General features: G+C 46.0%; 2 protein-coding genes across 2 annotated transcripts in view; one reads left to right on the plus strand and one right to left on the minus strand.

The window, feature by feature from the left end:
- The first annotated feature begins 552 nt into the window (after positions 1-552).
- C21H17orf50 (chromosome 21 C17orf50 homolog) lies at positions 553-6,636 on the plus strand. The gene is made up of 3 exons (XM_061605502.1): positions 553-787; positions 4,409-4,605; positions 6,455-6,636. The coding sequence occupies exons 1-3, from the start codon at positions 561-563 to the stop codon at positions 6,634-6,636; spliced, it is 606 nt and encodes a 201-aa protein (XP_061461486.1). The 5' UTR covers positions 553-560.
- Positions 6,637-7,481: 845 nt separating this feature from the next.
- The window catches only part of MMP28 (matrix metallopeptidase 28), a 32,000-nt gene continuing 17,253 nt past the window's right edge, over positions 7,482-22,228 (minus strand). Inside the window, exons 4-8 of the mRNA XM_061605130.1 lie at positions 20,371-20,592; positions 18,668-18,913; positions 16,681-16,830; positions 14,283-14,450; positions 7,482-11,573 (exon numbers count right to left, since the gene is read on the minus strand). Of these exons, the coding sequence (XP_061461114.1) occupies positions 11,176-11,573; positions 14,283-14,450; positions 16,681-16,830; positions 18,668-18,913; positions 20,371-20,592 (1,184 nt within the window). The 3' untranslated portion in view covers positions 7,482-11,175. The remainder of the gene's footprint in view (positions 11,574-14,282; positions 14,451-16,680; positions 16,831-18,667; positions 18,914-20,370; positions 20,593-22,228) is intronic.

The raw sequence follows: 22,228 nt of genomic DNA on the forward strand, positions 1-22,228 counted from the left end.
CCAGGCCATGCCCTTCACCACCCCTGTTTTCACCCTCCCTCGAGCGCTTTCGCCTGGCTGCAATGTATCCTTGAACTCTGATCATGCCTCTTATTTGCTTGGCTAGGTGACAGTGTGGGCATGTGCAGGAGAGTCTCCTGGAAAGACCAACTGCCTGTTCAACCACTCTGGGAACTGTGGCTCTGCGAGGGGAATTGGGGGTCTCCTAACAACTCTCAGCACCCTTCCCAAACTACACTTCCTGGGATTTTTTGGGGGGAAAGCCGCGACTGTTTCAAGTGGAATAATGGGGGAATAAATGTCTGGTCTGAACGTGGCTTGTTTAAAACGCTCCGCGTGCATAATCTCGCTCTAAAGCCTTACGCCAAACTTGCAAGGTAGGCCGGGGTTATTATGCTCATTTTTGCAATGAGCTTTGCGTCATGTCCCGAGGTGAGATCGGAAATGTGTGGTTCCTGATGAACTTAAGTTCCTGAAGTGAACTCAAGTCCCTTCGCTCTTGCTGTTCTCATTGCTACCATCCCCTCTTTTTTTAATCTCTGGTGCAGGTTTTAAATCCAATGTCCCAAAGCAGGCAAGAAGAGGAAGAGAGCGACTCCGAGGAGAAACACGAGCAGAAGCCAGAAGCGAATGAGAAGGAGGCGGACGCCAATGTGGAAGAATCCGGCTCTGGCCCCTCCGTGGGTCCTCAGACCTCCATCGCGGAACAAACGCAGAAGCAGGAAAACTGGCTCTGGAGTTGGTTCCCTTTTCCGCTTCTCTCCGGGCTGACCTGGCTGGGCGACAGGTAGCGGCCCAGAGGCCTCCCTCAAAACCAGGCATCTCCTCTTTGTGGTGGAGAAAGAGCCACATTGCACTCCCCATTTCACAGACAGGAAAACCGAGGCTATGTGTGTAAAGCTGGAATGCAATGTTGGAAGGGGTGCAGGAGGGAGGGCAGATGGAGAATCCCAGATCAAATGCCAGCACCTTCCCAAATTTCTCATTTGGACATTGGCTCTTTTGAGCACATTTCCTTGTTTTCATTTTTTTTTTTTTTTTCAATAATTTTTATTCAGATTTTCATAAAACATACAAAACAAAATCATAAAACATTCAAAGACAAAATCAAAAATAGTTAAACAAAAAGAAAAAAAGAAAAAAAAAAACAAAAATAAAAAATAAAGAGTAAAATATTGACTTCCCATTTGTCAAAGATCAAATCAGTTATAAGTCTATAATATATAACAATCCTGTCTCTTAAGTCATATTATAAAATCACTTTCCTCCAGTAGTTATCTTACTTAATCATCAAATCTCATAAACATTACTTTATTCTTTCCACAAAAAGTCAAAGAGAGGTTTCAATTCTTTAAGAAATATATCTATCAATTTTTTTTTCCAGATAAGCATATCGATTAATCCATCTCATTACTAATTATGATAATCTTATTGTCATAACCATAGTCAAAATAAACATTTCAATTAATCCATCACATCAGAATCTGTTAGGTTCAATAATTTCAGTAGCCATTGTTCTATTATCTCTATTAGTTCCATTTTCCATCTTCCATCTTCAGTAGTCTTGTTAAGTCCAGTAATTTCAATATCCAATCTTCCATTATCAGTATTCCATAATAATCTTGCTGTCAAAGCCATAGTCATATAGTAAGAGTCTGATGGGAATTACCTCTATCCCAAATATTTTCTTGCCATCCATTCTGAATAGGTTGCTGAAATACTGCTGTAAAATCATATCTCTGTTCTTTTTTTCAAAATACACTGGGTCATCTCTTAAAAGTTTTTCCATTGTCACATGGCTGCAGTTAATTCCATAGATTTTCTCTATATTGGGCTCCATCACATCATTCCAGTCCAGAAGATTATCCATGCCATTGATAACTTTATCTCTAGAATCTTCATTCATTTCTTCAGAGATAACATTGAGTTCCAAACAATAGATTTTATTTCTAAAGTCCATAGACTCCAAATCTTGTTCCTGTTCCACGTTGGTTCCAATCTCCGGGATCTCCTCTCTCACAGGGACCCCTATTCCAGTCTCCAGGGTCTCCTCTCTCACAGGGACCCCTGTTCCAATCTCCGGGGTCTCCTCTCTCACAGGGACCCCTTCCAGGGTCACCTCTCTCACAGGGACCCTTATATCTTTAATCTCCTGCTTCATTTTACTCAATTCAATTTTCATTATCTCAATCTCATCCATTATTTTCTGAAACATAGTTATTTCCAGATTTTCAGCCACTTTCTTAATTGCCATTTTAAAAGAAAAATATAGGAAAACCACTTCTTATTTCAGCAACAATTGGGTTAATACTCCAAACTTGGTGACATCACAGTATAAACAGAGCAGACAGCCTTATCTCTCCAATAGTTAAGTAAACAAAATGCAGTTCCCAGGATCGAAACAATTAATGGCAATCGTCAAGAAACAGATTCGTCAAAATAAAATAGACCAAAAAGAGAGTAGTCTCAAAACAGTATAATATTTTTCAAAATAAAAATCTGGAATAGAAATCCCTCTTCTGTGTATATCTTTAGAATGCAAATCCAGGACAGCTTTTTGCAACAAAAACAGAGATAAGCTATTAATTAGTGCGTAGCAGAGAGAAGTTATGGCTCCCCAGTAAGATGTCAAAAACCGATCAATCTGGCAAATCTCTTTTAAACAGCAACAGTTTAAGTCAAGTAAAAGAAAAATATAGAAAGAAGGGTGCTTGCCTGTTAGTGCGTTCTCTCTTAGAAGATAAGATGAACGTTCGCTTTTCCAGATAGAGCTTGCTGTTGAAAATCCGTCCCACCTTCGTCGGGTGGACCTCGTCCCATAAATTAATGAGATCTGGTCGTCCCAACAAAAATAGGCTTTGAGGTTAATCTCTTCGTTTCTCCCTACCCGGGAGAAGTTTAATCAGTCAAAAAAAAAAGAAAAAACTGACTGATATATCTGAATAAGCTTCTTTTGAGGCAGGAGCCCGTCTCAAAAGCAGGCACAGGCTAAGTCACCCTTCCCGGAAGTCCACATTTCCTTGTTTTCAAACGATCGTGCCGTCTCTTAAAAAGTCCTGAACAGGACTCAGAACAAGAACACATAATCATAATAAGCAACAATTCAAAAATAAAATCACCTTCAAGATTGATCCACACCACACATTTAAAGCATATCCAACGCACATAATGTCCCACAAAAAGAATCCTGGGAACTGCAGTTTGTTATGGGTGCTGGGAATTTGTAGCTCTGTAAGGAGCTGTAAGAGAGCCAGTGTGGCCTAGTGGTTAGAGTGTTGGACTATGACCTGGGAGACCAGGGTTCGAATCCCCGCACAGCCTTGAAGTTCACTGAGTGACCTTGGGCCAGTCACTGCCTCTCAGCCTTGGAGGAAGGCAATGGGAAACCCCCTCGGAATACCGCTTACCATGAAAACCCTCTTCATAGGGTTGCCATAAGTCGGAATCAACTTGAAGGCAGTCCATTTCCATTTTCCAAGGAGAAAACGACAGTTCCCAGGATTCTTTGCAGGAAGGCATGTGCTTCAAATGTATGGTGTGGACCTCCAGAGGTATTTTTAAAAAGTTTCAAAATGCTAAGGCTGGGGATTAAGGGTTATCATGCCTGAATTTCTTCCATCCCAGTGATCACTGATTCGACCTTGTTCAGGAATTCAGCTCCAACGTGATTCGGGAGGTTCATTGGCCTCACCCCTTCCATCGTGTTCCCAAGACTTGGCTCCGTCTCCCATCCAATGTTGGAGGGTAATGTCTGCAATGAAGAGCTTGCTTTGCAATATGGGCACTCAGCTGTGTGAGGGTCCAACCTGAGCTAAATTTCTAAATCAGGAGGGGAGCCCTGCACGAGTACAGCAGACTTCCGTTACAGACTTCCCTGATGGTGGTGGTGGGGAGGCTTTTAAGCAGCAATTTTGGTTCTCTCTATTTCTCATTTTTTTTCTGGTCTTAAATACAGTTCACATTTCTGCACCAATTTGTGGTGTGTTTATATTTTACAGGAAAAATCCTCATGAAAACTCTTCAGCATTTTCGCCCCAATTCCTCCTGATCAACACAGACTTGCATGCCGTTTTGGCTCATGTACACATTTTTGCAGGCAATTTTTCCTAATTAGAATGCATTTTTGTATGCTGTTTTCACCAGTCTGTTCATTTTTATGCATGCTATCCCCTGATAGGTGCATTTGTGTAAAACACCATTTGGCTAGAGAACAGCATGGAAAAACTGAGACCACTGCAAATTTCAACCAAGGGCTGTGTTTTCTCTTTTCATAAAATTTCGGAAAGTGTGGATTTCATAGATTCGTCTTTAAATGCAAACGGAATTGAATTTCTCCCCCATGTGCTTGAGCCTGTCTTAGAAAGAACCCCTCGACTATTTTAATTGCACGCCATCCTCTGCCTCTCAGGTACAGGCCTCTGCAGGAGCCAGTCTGTTGCCAGTTGGAGACAAGGAGATCCTTTAGCAAGATGTGCCCAGAGTGTGAAATTATGTTCTGCAAAAAGTGCGAGACATTGCATTACAGCCAGGCCTTCATTGAGCATGGACTGTTGGGCCACAGCACGGAAAGCCTGCCGAAAACTTTGAGCCCAGCACTGAGGGCAGGTAACATACAATGAGGACTAGCATAATAAATGCAATGGGATTTCCAAATATGTGTGTTTCCGGATTTTGATCTGGATTTAGCACCAAACTGGGACCCAAATTGGAGAGGGGACCATGCACAGCCCAAAGGACTACTATGATTGAATTTTATTATTATTATTATTATTATTATTTCCTCCTGAAGGAGCTTAGGATGGCAATCAAAAGCAATTTAACAACAAAAAAGCTTTCTAGAAACAATTTAAAACATTCTGAAAACAGTAGCAGATCAAAGCATTCTTCCATCTAGTGATACCTGGATTGCCAGGAACAGTCTCCTTCAGTCATCCAATGCCTGGGTAAACATTTGGACCTCCTAGAAGTCATTAATGTAGGAGACAGGCGCACCTCACTGGGGACGACATTCCACAAACAGGGAACCACCAGTGAAAAGGCCCTGACGCAGGTCCGCGCCAACCGGGCAGCAAATTAGAAATGCAAAACCTCTCACCCTCGTGAGAAAGGCTGTGACCGGATGAGCTGTGCGCCTGCTCAGACGTATGACCTTGTACTCACCGTGTCTAATGGGCAGTGCTTGGAATGAACTAGTTCAGTGAAGTGAAGTGAAACACCTTGAACCTGAATTAGAACTTTTTTTTTAAGTGAACTTTCTAAGTTCTGCTCCAATCCCCCCACATCCAAGGGTTCTTCCACCACATTTGGACCAGACACCCTTTCAAAAAGAGGGCTGTAAAGCCAGACACCCTACTACCAAGGTCGTCATATGTCCTCATTCTTTCTTTCGAGGCTCCATAGAGTTGGCTGCCCCTGCAGAGGCAAGAGAAGAGGAGGGAACACAGAGGCAATGAGGCGGAGAACAGGATTGGTTTCTTGGTCGTCCACAGGCAACGCTAACCACCTTGTTCATCTACTGGTCTAAGAGGCTGAACTGAAGGTTGTGCGAGTTCACTGAGGCTGCTTAATAAATATTGTGTGTGAGAGAGAGGGGAGAGGGAGGGGGGAGGAGAGAGATCTTGGCTGCTTTGAGATAAATCCTTCAAATTCATCACCATTGCTTTTTAGTTCCTTAATGTGAGTAAAAGGCATTTGGCACCTAAGTTTTCAACTGTATAAGTGGCATAGCTCCAGAGGCCAGACAGGCTCCTCTTTTAGGGAAGGGGCCATAGCTCAGTGGAAGAACACCTGCTTTGCATGCAGAAGGTCTCAGGGTCAATCCCCAGCGGCATCTCTGGGTACAGCTGGGAACGTCCCCTGCCTGAATCTCTGGAGAGCTGCTGCCAGTCAGTGTTGGTAACACTGAGCTAGATGGTCCAAGGTGCACTTCCTCTAGTCCTAAGTGCAAATCAGGTTTGTTGTTGTTATGTGCCTTCAAGTCGATTACGACTTATGGCAACCCTATGAATCAGTGACCTCCAACAGCATCTGTCGTGAACCACCCTGTTCAGATCTTGTAAGTTCAGGTCTGTGGCTTCTTTTATGGAATCAATCCATCTCTTGTTTGGCCTTCCTCTTTTTCTACTCCCTTCTGTTTTTCCCAGCATTATGGTCTTTTCTAGTGAATCAGGTCTTCTCATTATGTGTCCAAAGTATGATAACCTCACTTTCATCATTTTAGCTTCTAGTGATAGTGCTGGTTTAATTTGTTCTAACACCCAATTATTTGTCTGTTTCGCGGTCCATGGTACCTGCAAAGCTCTCCTCCAACACCACATTTCAAATGAGTGGATTTTTCTCTTATCCGCTTTTTTCACTGTCCAACTTTCACATCCATACATAGAAATCGGGAAAAAACCCTTGAGCAGTACCATTTCATAGTCTGAATTCCAAATGCTTGAATCCCCCTGGCCAGACGTGCAGTTTTCCGTTGAGCGAGAAAGCAATCACACCTGCCCAAGCCTCTGTGCCCGTTGCGAAAACTGCTTGGTATGCGTTCGGTTGTCAGAGAAATTTCCGGTCCAAGGAAGCAGATTGCCGCAGAGTGAAGAGTTTGTCAACAAGGAGTCAACGAGGGTCAACACCGGCATGTTGTGACATGAAGGAGGGGAAAGAACAGCAAACAGCCTTTTTCATTCTTTTGACGGGAGGAGGAGACAGAGCAAGCAACAGCGGGCAGAGCTGCTTGTGAGTTATGCCTCCATTGGAAGACAGAAGCACAACAAGACGAGCGATGACTGGGGAACCCCTGGCGTCCACCACATCTGGGGCATGAAATATCCTGAACTGGTGGGTGAAAGTGCTTCTCTGGGTTTTAGTCCGAACTTTCAAGGAGCTGTCCGAGGCGCTTGAACCTATTGTGGGAATATGTTTTGGAACCTTGGACAACTCCTTGAAAGGTCTGCTAAAACCCAGAATGGATTCCACTGCCTCACTGACGTGGGGCCACAAGCCACCACTGGTCCTGCATCACATGAATAGGACACGCTGTCTGCTACCGGTGCCTGCCCTCTAGCTCCTGGGGTGAGAGACGGCAACAAGGAGCAGGGGCAGAGCTGGTGTGCTTGTCCTCACTCTCCCTGCTTGCATGTTCTACTTACTCATGAGTAGCAATACCTAGGCCTCCCTATCTAGTCCTCAGAACTCTCCCAGACCACACTTCCTCACTTGCTGTGCTTTGCTCGCCCCTTGAGTGTTTTGTGTGACTGAAATTATTTATTATTATTAATTATTAGCATCATCACCATCATCATCGTCATTCTCATCATCATCGTGTTCATCATCATCATCATTATTATTATATCCCGCCCTTCCTCCCAGCAGGAGCCCACGGCGGCAGACAAAAGCACTAAAAACATTAAAATGACATAAAAACAAACTTTAAAACACATTAAAACAAAACATCTTCAAAAACGTTACGTAAAAAAAGCTATCAAAACAGCTTCTAAGATTAAAAACATTTTAAAAAAGAAAGTTTAAGAACGTATTAAAAAGCAATTCCAACACAGATGCAGACTGGGATAAGGTCTCAACTTAAAAGGCTTGTTGAAAGAGGAAGGTCTTCAGTAGCAGACTGGGATAAGGTCTCTCCTTAAAAGGCTTGTTGAGAGAGGAAGGTCTTCAATAGGCACCAAAAAGATAACAGAGATGGCGCCTGTCTAATATTTAAGGGGAGGGAATTCCTATGTTGTGCGGAATGGACCTCCTGATAAGATGATATCTGCAGGCGGCCCTCACCTGCCAAGTGCAGTGATCGACTGGGTATTTAAGGGGTAAGACGTTCTTTCAGGTATCCCAAGCTGTATAGGGCTTTGTACACCCAAACTGGAACCTTGAACATGGCCCAGTAGCAAATGGGCAGCCAGTGCAATTCTTTCAGCAAAGGGGTGACATGTTGGTGATAGCCTGCCCCAGTGAGCAGTCCCGCCACTGCATTTTGCACCAGCTGCAACTTCCGTACCAACCTCAAGTTGTGTCCTTGAACTCTCAACAGGCCTCTTGCTTGTGAGAGGGGCATGTGAGTGTGTGTAGAAACTAGGCTGCTGTACAAAGGTTTACATTCATTGCTCCACCCACTTTTCCCTATGGCCCCACCCACCAGTAGCATGGGCTCCTTCTCCAAAGTTGCTCAGAAGGAAATGCAGACCTTGGACCTGAAAAGGCTCCCCTGCCCTGCCCTGTAACTAAAGCTGGGGGCACTCATATCTTAGGAACAAGCTAGATCTACTCCCAGAGAGGGAGATTTGTCCTCATCTTAGTAGTTGGTTGCCATTTGGGGGTCCCCAAGAGAAGGAGAATGGTTTGGAAGCTCATTTCCTGGTATAAAAGTTTTACAAACATCTTTACTTTTTTCCCCAAGACAGTAAATAATGCATTGAGGGGACGGAAAAGGTTAACTAAAAGTCTTAAGGAATGTCAGCCCTTCAGGGCTAATCCCCCCTCCCCGCCGCCCCCACCAGAGTGGATAATCTGTGTCTGGGTTCACATGACTGAATGCTCCTCCATAGAAAAAAAATATGCAGAAAACCAGCCTGTCAGGAAGAAAAAATCTAGCTTCACCTTCCCCCTGGCATGCTAGTTTTCTATGTGCAGGGTTGTTGCTTTTTTTTTTAAAGAGCAGCTGTGTGAATCTCCACCAACAATTGCCCAGACACATGCTTACTACTTCAGCTGTAAAAGCTTCCCTCGGTTATCCTGAGAATGCATTTGTGTGATCTGACATCATACAATATCATTCTGTACAATATCATGCCGCCCGAGCTCAGTCCTCCAGGGCAATTGAGTTCTGAAGGGTAGAGTAGCTTGTTGGTGCACAGGTGCTTGAATCAGGTCCAAAGCAGTGGAGACAGATGGCTCCGATGTCAGTGGAGCAGTGAATCCACTCTGGGTTTTAGTCTGGACTTTCAAGAAGCTAACCAAAGTTCTGGAACCTAGTCCCAAAACAGGTTCAGCACTTTGGACAGCTCCTTGAAATTTGGACAAACCCCAAGCAGATCCACTGTCCCACTGACATTGGAGCCACCTGTATTGGCCCAAAGAGCAGAAGGTCAAAGACCTCTTGTACTCATTCCTGCCCAGACGTGGCCAATGGCCAGCCTGGGTATGTAGAGCCAGTCCAGATCTGGAAGGTTCTTCCCTAAGAGGTTGCAGTTATGATGCTCACCACATGGGGCAGTGGTCAGCAGTTCCTGACATTTGCAGCTACACATTTTCTCATTCCAGCAATTCTGGGATTCTCTCTGGTGTGCCAGAGGCCAGGAGAGGTAATCTGGGTGCAGGGCCAGCCAAAGACATTTTGCCGCTTGAGGTGAAGATGGTGCCTCCCTCCTCCCACCGTTTGCTAAAGCCAAGCAAGATTGGCAGTTGAGCTTTACATCGGCGCCGGCAAAAGGACAGCACCTTCCACCACACATGCAGGCAGTAGATTAGGGAAGGCTGAGTGGCACATATACCACTGTCTGCTCAGTATTTGCTATCTGAGGTGCACACATCACCTAGCCTAACAGCAGAGCTGGCCTTACTCAGGTGCAATGGTGGTCCAAAGTAGACACCTGAAGTTCCAGACATGCACAGGCGGTGGGAATGAAGAAGCACCACACACTATCTTTCAGGCATAAGAACTGCCAGAAGGGTTGCAACAATGGAACTGCCAAAGGCATCAAAGGGTTAAAAGGTCCATCAGGTTTTTGAGCAGAAAACAGCTCTGTGGGAGCATGATGGTGCACAATGAAGGCTGAGTCTCCGTGGGTAAGCCTCAGATTCAACTCCCTGTTCAGATGTGATATTTCTCCTGAGCTGTTTCCAAGCACCTTTCCATCATCCATCTGTCATGACATCACAATGGGATCGTGAAACGCTTTCTACCTGGGGAAAATGTTGTGAAATGGAAATGGACTGCCTTCAAGTCGATCCCGACTTATGGCAACCCTATGAATAGCCTTTTCATGGTAAGTGGTATTCAGAGGTGGTTTACCATTACCTTCCTCTGAGGCTGAGAGGCAGTGAATGGCCCAAGGTCACCCAGTGGGGTTCATGGCTGTGTGGGGATTCAAACCCTGGTCTCCCAGGTTATAGTCCAGCACTCTAACCACTGCACCACATTGGCTGTCAGGGAAAATGTTAGAGGAATGTTAATTAGAAGAATGTCAAAGTTCTGCAAGATAGCTGCTCATATCTCCGCGGGAAACTGAGGAGATGTGATCGCCCATGCAGCGGTATTGCTGAAAGGCAAGAGAAGGTAATGGATGGGCACCTCCAGTTCTGTGAGGATGATGACGTAGCCAATGAAAAGCAGCTCAAGATCCTGAGAGAGAAGTTTTAAGTAGATGATCAGTTGGCAGTAACTCACTGAATCTTCCTCTGGAGAAGAGGAGCTTTGGGACAAAGATGGAAGCCAGGAGAACAGGCGGTGCTAAGCTGAACTGGGGACTGGCAAAGAAAGGTTGGTCTACATTTAGCCAGTTGTCAACCAAAGGAGATAAATATGTCTTGAATGCTTCTTGATTGGCTAGAACACAAACCACCCTCTTCCAATCAGTGCAGTACAAGCAGTTGTATCCCTACCCACTCCTTGCCTTAATTTTTAGTGGGGTGGAATGGATGGGAAAACTTGATATTTTTCCAGAAATTCTTTTGCTCCATGAGGGATTCTCGTAGGCCTTGCTTACTCCTTTTTCGTTTGTTTATTTTTAAACAGTGTGCTTGTGACGGAATCAAAGGCAGACTTCCATAATGGCTAGCACCTCACCCACAAATGTTGGATGAATTCTGGAGTTTCGCTATGATAGCACCCTTCAAGTCCTTGAAAGGCTGCCACACAGAGGACGGCCAGGATCTCTTCTCGATCTTCCCAGAGTGCAGGACACAGACTAATGGGCTCAAGTTACAGGAAGCCAGATTTCAGCCAAACATCAGGAAAAACATGCTAACTGTTTGAGCATTACGGCAATGGAACCAATGACCTAGGGAAGTGGTGAGCTCTCCAACACTGGAGGCCTTCATGAGGCAGCTGGACAGCCACCTGTCGGGGATGCTTTAATTTGGATTCCTGCATTGAGCAGGAGGTTGGACTAGATGGCCTTACAGGACCCTTCCAACTCTACTATGCTGTGATTCTGTTTCCGTTTCTATGGAAGATCAGGCCACAGCCTGGTTGAGGTCCATGTCCCGACATCCGAGCCATCCTAGCTGTGAAGCCCATTTCCCAGTTTCCACCACCTGCAGGTTATCTGGGTCGAATTTCCAGAAGCGGTCGTTTCGGAAGAAGTACACAAAGCCGTCCGAATGCATGTGAGCCCCATTTGCCATGGCTGGTACACCTCCCCAGTCTCTCAGGCTCCTGGGATAGTAAGGTTCCACACGGAGAGACTCTTCATTCACCACATAGTATTTGGGGCCTTTGAAAAGAACCAGATGACCGAGGGGCTGGAAGTAGAGGGCAGTGTCGGGGTGTCGGGGAAGGTCTCCACTGCTGCTGCACTTCCGGGGAAAGCTGACTTCCAGGGAAGAGCCTTTGTAGCGCCAGCATCGGCCACCTGTAGGGGGAGACAGACAGCAAGGTGATGCAAGGTGTCTATCTGGGTAGCTCAGGCGCTGGTGACCTTTGGCCCTCCAGATGTTGCTGAACTACCATTCCCATCACCCCTGGCCATTGGCCATGCTTTCTAGGACTGGTGAGAGTTGTAGTTCCGCAACATCCGGAGGGCAAAAGGTTCCCCATGCTGCCTCCTTTCCTACGGACCCTCTTGGGTGTTGTGATCAGCAGACGAGGCCTTCTTGGTTGTTCCATCACCCTCAGAAGTCGGTAGGGGGTGATGGCCAGGAGAGGGCTTTTTCTGTGGCAGCCCCTAAGTTGTGGAACTCCCTCCCCAGAAGTTGCACCCGGCAACCTCATGTACAGCTTTCGGTGAATGATGACGATGCAATAATAATAATAATAATAATAATTTAGGATGAGTTGGGCTCGAATTGGCTCCAAACTGTTTAGGGCTTGAACGTAAGAATGAGGGCAGCTGTGGCCCTCCAGGAGATGCTCGGCTCCAACTCCCATCATCCTCGGCAACCAGCATGACCAATGGTCATGGAAGATGGTGGTTGGAGTCTACCAACATCTGGAGGGCCACAGGTGCCCTCATCCTTACGTTCAAGCCCTAAACAGTTTGGAGCCTATTCGAGCCCAACTCATCATAACAGCCAGAAGATGGCAGCAGTGTTTACTTCATGATCTGAGTTACACAATCCTAAAACACATTTAATTTCACTGGAAGCAAGTTCCAAGTGTTCACAAAGACCTTGCCTTCGAATACGCGGATGTAGGGCCACAGCCTCAGAGCAGGGGCGAGGCAGGTCGTCCAGCTTAAATTTATGTAGCTCAGAAGACTGAGCTAGGAAATGGCAGGTCCTCAGTTTGAATCCAAGCCACAAACTCTCTAGATGACTTTAGGGCAAGCCAGCCTCAGTCCTCCCAATCTGAAGAATGGGGGCAATAATACTGACTAACCTCTACAGCAGGGATGGGTGATCTCAGGCCCAAAAGTCACCCTCTCTATCTGGCTCTTGGGATTCTCTGCAGGCCACAGCCCCACCAGACCTACTCTGTGTCACCCTTGACTGCTTTTGCAAACGTGGAATGTGCCCACGAACTGGGATGATGCCTCTTGCTTGCACGGATTGAGATTGAGGGGCAGAACGTATAAAAACTGCTGACTTTTGCACGGCTAGAATGTGGCCTATTGTACCAAACGTAAGAGTCACATCCATTTCTCCACCCACATTTACCTCTGGCCATGCCCAGTATGGCCTGTGGCCATGCCCACCCCTGGCATGTGGCCCCTGGAAGGTTGCCTGTCAGGAATGCAGCCCTCAGGTTGTAAAAAAAGGTTCCCCACTCCTGCTCTACAGGGCTGCTGTAAGGATCACTGAGCTCATGTATGAGACAGGCTTTTAATGGGTTGCATCCACTTAACTTTCACACAGAGTAGACCCATTTAATTTAATATACCCAAGATTGTCATGCCTATTATTTTCATTGTGGGTCTCCTTTGAATAGGACTAACATTGGATGCAATGCTTTGAGTGGTATCCAATGCTAGTCCTACGGAGAGTAGACCCACTGGAGCTAATGAATGTGATGAACTTAGGTCCTAAGTCTGAGTAGGACTTAGCTGAATACCACCTGTTACTTTTATCTTGTATATAATATTTTTCTAAGGTTGTCGTCACACTGTAGTTTGCAGCGCCATCTGCCAACAGATGGCGCTGCGAACTTCAGAGTGATGACAGCTTTCTAAAGGCTGCTGGGCCATCGCAGTGGAGGGTGACGGAGGAGGCAGCAGGCAGCCCAGACATGCTGCAGAGGAACAGTCAAGAAAGACCAGGGCAGCTCCTCAGCAACTGCCCTGCTCTACTGCCACCGCCACCCATCTCACCGACTGCGCCATTTCTGTCTCAGTGGTGGGAGGTGAGGAGGAGGGAAATGGCGGGTGGCCGGAGAACAGGATGGTTGCTGATGAGCTACCCCAACTTGTTCTGAGAATTCGCCTTGACTGGTCACCTCCCTCCTCTGATTCCCTCCTCCTTGTGGGAGAAGGTCTAAAGGGGGGAAGCTTGGTTACCTGTAAAGTGAGGGAAGAGGCTGACCCATAAATGGGAGCAAAAGGATGCTTGGTAACTTGTAATGTGGGGGCGAGATGCTCAGCCAGTCTAAGGTGAAGGGAGTATGGCAAGGCGAGGGGGCAGTCAGGGATTTGACAAGTGGAGGGTAGGGGGGTTGCATTCCTTTGTTTCTACAGCATGGTGGGGGGGGAGCAGAAAGAGGCTTTTGGTGAGCTCTGAGGAGAGGGGATGGTATGGGTAAGGGGGTTAGGTGGCAGGAGGGGTAGGCAAGTGAAGCAAAGCGAGCAGGGGTGGCAGCCCCTAGTATATATATCAATGTGTAAGCATTTATACGGGTGCTTTTGAAGTGTCCCAAGCACTTTGCAAATGGTCTCTCAGTCATAATGAGCACATCCTTAAAAGGTTGGGCAAATCATGGATGGGAAAGTGGAAGGCTGAGAAAGACAGAAGGTTCCAGTCCCCTGTAAGCTCTGAATTGAGGAACTGCCCGTCTCACAAACATCTAAGAACATGAGAAGAGCCTGCTGGATCAGGCCAGTGGCCCATCTAGTCCAGCATCCTGTTCTCACAGTGGCCAGCCAGGTGCCTGGGGGAAGCCCGCAAGGTAGCTTGATCTATAATCAAGCTACCTTTGAAGAAGTAGAATTTCCCATCTTCCTCAGAGAAGGCTGCAGCATCAATGGCGGATGGTAGTCCTGGCCACATTGCACGGAGTAGGTGTGGACCAGTAGGGTTAACTCCTTTGGATGCAATCCAGTAGTAGCCACCTTTCAAGATATAAAGATTGCCTTCCAGGTCTGTTCAAAAACAAAGGGAAGGTGTGTTAGTGTCTTGTGTGTTTGAGCTAAAGATATCATAAACCCAAGTAATCAGGGTTCCTACAGGATTGTACAGAACTTTGATGGGAAAATAGGGAGTTTGCTTGGGCTGACTGGGCAGGGGCTGTGTCTAGACTTCTTACACACACCCTCCAGCCATCTGTTCCAAAGGACCAAAACTTCTATCCCTTCTTTCCAGGCACCATTTTCATACCTTCTTCCAATGAAGTGGGGTAAAATCTATCCCAAGTGCACTTTTAACCTCAGCATTTACACAGAAGGAGACCTATAACCTAGTCTTTCTAGGTTTTTGCCACCTGAATTGTAGTAAACATGCCAATTACCTTTTATAAGTTGTTTTTCTGTACACAAAAAGAAGAGGGAACTAACAAATTTTTTAAAAAAATCCAAACTGAATCTTGTGTTTGGGATATGTGCTTATCCCAGCCGGGCAATGTTTTTTCAAAAAAAGGATATAGGGAAGAAGAGTTCGGTGCCCATGCATAATTTTCTTTCTGAAAGCTAAAAACAGCACAGGGCATAAAAAAAACCCAAGAAATTCCTGTGTCTGGAGTACGTTTTGTCCCAGCTAATGGAAAATATTGAGATAAAAAAAATATATCCCATGCAGTTTTTCTCACAAAAACTGTTCCAGTGCCATTCTTCTGATATCACTCACGCGTGAGAGAGACACCCTTGTTTTGGGACCATTTTACTAACCCAAGATCCATTGGAATTTGCCTTCGATTAGTATAATGTCTCAGAAAACAGCCTTGTGGAAATTCCTCACAGCACAATCCTAACCACATCTACTCAAAAGTAAGCCCTTTTGAATTCAATAGGGCTTAGTGCAAGGTAGGCAGGGGTCAGGACTGCAGCCTAGAGTCCGTGCTGAACAGCCTGTTGAAGAGCTTTCCAGGTGTTCCTAATTTATTTATTAATATATACTGATTTACTTAAAACATTTTTAAGCCCTCTTTTGTCACCTGGATAGCAGGATGGTGTGCAAAATAATATATTTTTTTTAAAGTCACACCACCATAGCTCTAAAATAGGAAAACCTTAAAATCTAATCAAGACAGTTTTGAAAGGCTGTTTCCAACACAATAGGGCAGACTCCACACGCAATATGCCAGTCCAAACAGAAAGGTCTTGATCTGGCACTACAACAATAACAGAGTTGGTACCAATCATAATTTTACAAAGAGTGGTTCCACAGTCAGGGCACCATTGGGAAGGAGCTGTAGCTCATGGTAGAACATCCGCCTTGCATGCAGAAGGTCCCAGGTTCAATCCCCAGCATCTCCAGGTGGGGTTGGGAGAGGCCCTCATCTTATTCATTTATTCATGTGTGTATTATTGGATTTGTATCCCGCCGTTCCTCCCAGCAGGAGCCCAGGGTGGCAAACAAAAGCACTAAAAACATTTTAAAGCATCATAAAACAGACTTTAAAATACATTGAAACAAAGCATCTTTAAAAACATTTTTTAAAAGCTTTCAAAACATCTTTTTTTCTTTAAAATGATTAAAAACATTAAAAAAAGGTTTAAAAACATCTTAAAAAGCCATTCCAACACAGACGCAGACTGGGATAAGGTCTCTACTTAAAAGGCTTGTTGAAAGAGAAAGGTCTTAAACCCCAGAAAGCTGTTACCAGCCAGTGTAGGCAATACTGAACTAGGTGGGCCAATGGTCTGACTTTGTACAAAGCAGCTTTCTAGAACAGAGAAGGCTCTCGCCCTCATTGGCATATAATTTGTAGAAGATACTTTAAGAAGGTACTTTACACTAGACAGGTTGGCCTAGGGAGAGATGCTCTGCCAGGTATTCTGGTCCCCAGTCATTTAGAATATTAAAGGTTTAAACCAACACCTCACTTTGAGCCCAGAAGCAGACAGGATGCCAGTGCAGCTCAGTTAGAATCAGTGAAATATGATCCTGTTGGGATGTACCTGTTCATCTTTGGGTGCCCGCATTCTGCACTAATTAAAGCTAACCAGGTCATCCTCCTGAGCAGCCCTGTGTAGTTTGCCTTACAGTCACCCAAACAAGAACAGTATTTATCTCCTAAATGTATACCTGGCTCTTCATACTTAAAGTATGCCTACTGACTTTGTGGCAAGGGTGAGATTCAAACAGAGATTTCCTGAGTCTTCACTCAGTCCCTTTATCACTACCCTGTGCCACTCCTCCCTTTCCGGCTCTTACCTGTGGTTATGGCATCAAAAAACGACCAACAGTAATGGGAACTGAGGTCACCATTCCGGTGCTCAGTGCCTTCAAGATCTTGGCTCCAGCCCTGGAAGTGAGCAAATAATTTTCCTGGGAGCTGGACCACAGATCCCCGGAGAGGTTTTCCTGCCAAAAAGAGATCAAGAGGTGCAATCAAAAGAGTTATCAGGCTTGTGTGCATATTCTTGGCATGTACTCGTGGAGAATAGTCTATCAATGGCCATCGGCTATGCGCAACCACCATCTTCAGATGCGGTGCACCACAGTGCTGAAAAAAATATTCCGATTTCTGGGTGCAGAAAAGCTGGATTCAGCAACCGGAATAAATTATCAAGTATGGTTATTCAGCCGTGTAACCTGTCCCATGCTTAAGGTGTAGGGTGGGTCAAAGCTCAAGCACTTTATCAAAGTCTGGAGATTGAGAATCTCTAACTCAGGCTCCAATCCCATTCCCATAAAGGGGGAAAATGAGGCTAAATTGTAGCTCACGCTTCGGAATACGTATGGAAACTTATTTCCCTTTATCTATGTACTGATTGCCTAGATCTTGCGAGATTTTTCTGGAGCCCATCTGTAGCGGTGTTAGAGCAGAGTGTTCAACATTCGTATCTAGAAGAGAAAGCAAGTGTGTGCTTCTGCAGTCAAAGTCGGACTTGTCGTTTTAGAGGTGGAGAGATTTGTGCTTCCCTTTGTGATATGGCCTCTCGAGAACTACCTGTCCCAGAATTGTAAATATGGAAGAGGAAGGTACAGCTGGTGGACAGTCAAAGCATCGTAATAATTAGGGACATTGATCCTAGGGACAGTGGGAATCACGGCTGCTGTCAACCAAAAAGTGACAATATAGCTAGCAAACTTTGTAGGCCTCTTCTTTGGGATGGATGTTAGGTTAAAGAAGGTCCTAAATCTAAAGAAATATAGCAACAAAAGTGGAGAGGGTGTTTTGAGCCATGGTACAAAAGCTCCACTTTTGTCCTGGGTCTGATTGCAAAAAAAATGTAGAAGATGTAATTTCAGCATTAAAACAGAAACGTTTCTTTCATGAGTCATTATGTGAGTGGGATGGGAACATGGTATGTGTGTGGGCAGGGGCCAGAGTACAGGGCTGCACTCCCTCATCCCAATGATGGTTGGGCCCTGGGGTAGATAAGATGAGCGACTATCCCCCACCATCACCAGCCACCAGCAAATCAAAATAAAAAATATTGAATCAAACTCATTAACATTCCTTCCAACCTTTCCCAGCTGAGAACAGCTACTAGTTATGGGATAAATAGAACTGCCTTGTACAGAGGCAATCTACCTGTGGGTATGTGATGCAGAGTGAAATAGCTGTAAAGCTTGGAGGGCAATGTCAAGTGGAAAGATGGCAAGTAGGAGGGGGCTGAAACCATTATGCATCTGCTGCTGCCTTTCCCACAACCCCTGGCTGTGTACAGAGCCCAGGAATCAGGCTGAGCATTGTTTCCCACTAGGGATGTAGGAGAAATGTCATTCAGTTCACATTTAAAGGGGAACCTACCTAATGTGCACTTTCTGTAGCAATATACAAACTGAACCACAGCCGCCTTTCAAAATCCACATTTCTCTGAATTTTGCAGTGTAGTTCACCAGTCAAGTAACGCATACAAAAGTGCATCTGCTATGGTAAAGCATGCATATATTCATGAAAATGACATGCAAATATGTGTACATTATGCTTTGCAACAATGTGTACATAATGTGGGCAAGACTGCACACAAAAATATGTACATTAGAGGAAATCAGCACCGAGATGCTGATAGGTTTTCATGAGGACTTAAAAAAAAAAAAAAGTCCACAAACTGGTGTGGAAATATAGAGGACTGAGCTGAAAAGAGATAGAAACAGGAATGCAAGCCACGTTTGAAGCCATGGATCCGTGGCCCTCCTTTAGGCGCAGAAAATAGTGTTGTTGCTGCGGTTGCAAGAAAGCCACATTTACCGTATAAATTCTGGATGGAAAGGATGTCATCCCAGTTCAGGACAAAATCCTTGCCCAGCTTCTTGTAGTAAGGGGACATGAGGGCGTTCCGCACAGGGGAGTGTTCCAGGCCCAGCGTGTGCCCAATTTCATGGGCTACCACCACAAAGAGGTTGCGTCCCTTCCCGCTGTCCAGAGACCATCTCTCGTCGTTGTCGAAATGTGCCTCACCCCGGCGGGGGAAGAAAGCATGTGCCAGAGCGCCCCCTGAGGAAGAGAGGAGACCATCAGAACTCGCAAGAGTGACTGTATTTGCAGACGGCTCATCCAGACATGGAAAGGTGCATGTTGTCGCAGTTGTCCTTGCTTCCTTTTTTTTTTTTTTTTGCATTGTTGCACTATTCTTTCAACTGTTGGTTTGTTTGGTTTATCAAAAGCATTTTTCAACCGCCCTCCATTCTCCACGGATACTATGAAAGGCATAAATAAAACTAATCACACCCAAAATACAATACAATAAAACGGGTCCCCAGCTTTTGGGTGGTTCAGAGGCACATTTGGAAACCTACCTAACTCTTGTGGAGTTAGGAAAATACCCATTTCACGAAAAAAAAACACAACCCAAACCTGGCCATGCTCAGAAAGGTGAAAAGCCCTGGCGAAACCTAGAGATGAAAAACTTGGCATGGAGAAAGTGGACAGAGAAACGTCTTTCTCCCATAATGCTAGAAACCGTGGAACATTCGATGAAGCTGAATGTTGGAAGATTCAGGTTAGACAAAAGAAAGCACTTCTTCACACAGTGCATAATTAAACTGTGGAATTTGCACCCACAGAAAGGCAGTGATGGCCACCAACTTGGAGGGCTTTGGAAAGAGGATCAGACAAATTCATGGAGGATAAGGCTATCAGTGACTACTAGCCATGATGGCTAAAGCTCTACCACCATAGTCAGATGCAGTATGCTTCTGAAAACCAGCTGCCGGTACCCTCAGGAGACAAGAGTGCTCTTGCGCTCAGGTCCTGCTTGTGGGCTTCCCCAGGCATCTGGTTGGCCACAGTGAGTACAGGAAGCTGGACTAGAGGGACCACTGGCCCAATCCAGCAGGCTCCTCTTCTGTTCTTAGATTCCGAAGATTGAACCTGGGACCTTTTGCATGCAAAGCGTGTGCTCTGCCACAGGGCTATGGCCCTCCCTCAAGGCAGTGGTGGGGAATATGAAGCCCTCCAGGCAGTGGAAGACTGGCAGGGCAGTGAATGCGCTCTGGGTTTTTGTCTGAGCTTCCAAGGAACTGTCCAAGGTGTTGAAAATGGGTGTGTTTCAGCACCTCGGATAACTCCTTGAATGTTTGGACTGAACCCTGGAGTGGATTCACTGCCCTGCTGACATCGGAGCCGCCAGTCTCCACTGCCCAGGTGTTGTTGGAACTCCCACCAGCATCAGCCAGCCTGCCCACCAACGAGGGATGATGGGAACCAATTACCTAGAGAGGTAGTGGGCTCTCCATCACTGGAGGCCTTCAAGAGGCAGCTGGACAGCCATCTGTCGGGAATGCTTTGATTTGGATTCCTGCATTGAGCAGAGGGTTGGACTTGATGGCCTTGTAGGCCCCTTCCAACTCTACTATTCTATGATTCTATGAATACCAGCCCAGCACCATCCAGAGAGCCACAGCTTTTCCCATCCCTGCACCAAGGGCTTATGAAGGAAGGACGGAGAGTACCTGGTCCATCGAAGGCATTGTCAACCCCATCGTTGTGGTCGCCCTGGAAGAAGGTCAGGCGGATGTCTGCGGGCTCCCCCGCAGCCTCCCAGAAAACCAAGGCGGAGGCGTTGCTCCAGAGCTCAAAGGCTGCTTTCACTGCTTGGCGGACCTGCTGCTGGGGCAAGTACCAGGGCCAATTCACAACCCGGTAAGTCAGGTGCCGCTTGTGCCATTTCCCACCTAAAAGAAAAGAGACAATTGCAGTGCGGGTCAGTGAATGCCAAAGAAGAGTCCTGGCAGTTGATCAAGACAGGTGGGTAAGAATAGAGGAAGGGAGCATGCTTGCTGGACCAGACCAAAAAGAGCACCTAGACCAGCATTCCTTGTCTCTCACCGGGGCCAATCAGACACCTCCAGGAAAGAAACCTCCCTAGAGGTACACTGCCTCTGAATAGGAAGGTTCCATTTAGCGGTCATAGCTGATTCCACGGCTACGGTGAATTCATCTCCCCCCCCCCTTTGCAAGGACATACATAGGGTGGCTGTGTCTCTTACTTTAGAGAAGGCGGCCCTCTGTTTGGAAGGCTGTCAGAGGGCAAATCTCTGTTTGAAGAGCTCCTCTGTTTGGAGGGCTGCCCAGTCCAAATGCGGTTTAAAGATAAAGAGCCAGAAGAGAGGAGGGCCCTTGGCCCACCCACAGGAAGGACCTGGAGAGCAGACTAGGCAGGCACACTCGGGTGCGAAATGGTGCATGCACGTGAAATAAATCTTCGTGCCCTCTGAGCTGGATAAACATCCACACACCCCACTCAGTACGGCCAATAATGTTTCTTGGGTTCTAACTAGGAATGCGTGGGTCTGACAGTTTCGTTCTAATTTTTCCAGTCTAAAAGCTCACTTCACATTCCCACTGTAGTTTGTGATTTAAAAAAAAGAATAATCCCCCACATGGAAATTGATCAAGAAATTTGCCCAATATACACATTTTTGCCGGGCAATTTCTCCCATTACAATACATATTTGTAGGTTTGTTTTCACTAACATATGCCCTTTTACGCACACTTTACTCTAAAGGCATGTCTGTTTAGAGGAAAGGCGAGTCAGAGGCGCCATGATAGAAGTGTATAAATGATGCACGGCATGGAGAAAGTGTACAGAGAAAAGCTTTCCTTCCTTCAGTCCTAACACTGGAATTCAGGATTATCCAGTAAAGCTGAATGTTGGAAGATTGAGGACAGACAGAAGAAAGGACGTCTTTGCACAGTGCATAGTTGAATTGTGGGATTCGCTCCCAAAAGAGGCAGCGATGGCCACCAATTTGGATGGCTTTAAAAGAGGCTTAGACAAATTCATGGAGGATAAGGTAATCAGTGGCTACTAGCCACATTGGCGATGCTGTGCCTCCAATGTAAGAGGTGGCATAATTTCAAATACCCATGGCTAGAAAAACTGTGAGAGGGGAGAGTGCGCTTTGCACTCAGGTCCTACATGTGGGTTTCCCATTGGTGCATCTCTCTGGCCACTGTGAAAACAGGGTGCTGGACTAGATCGGCCACTGGCCGGATCCGGCAGGCACTTTTTATGTTCTTATGGCTGGTGATCACTCGTGGCCGAGTAAGATTTCTTCCAAGGTAATTTGGTCGGAAGACGCCTGTGCGTGAATTTGTTTTATGTGGGGAGATTGGCGCACGACAACCAAAACACAATCTTGCCAGAAAAAGGCTTTGATCCAGTGGCATGGATACCATGGAAGTCTTTTATCTGCTGCAGCCTTCATCCGCCTTCACAGCCATTGTAACATACATGCTTTCCTCCGCCTGTTCTGCCGTTGAGGGCTTTCTTGGATCGTTCTTTGTCTGGTTCCTCTCCCTTGACC

The sequence above is a fragment of the Rhineura floridana genome, chromosome 21 (genome assembly GCF_030035675.1).
Source record: "Rhineura floridana isolate rRhiFlo1 chromosome 21, rRhiFlo1.hap2, whole genome shotgun sequence".
NCBI classification, from domain to species: Eukaryota; Metazoa; Chordata; class Lepidosauria; order Squamata; family Rhineuridae; genus Rhineura; species Rhineura floridana.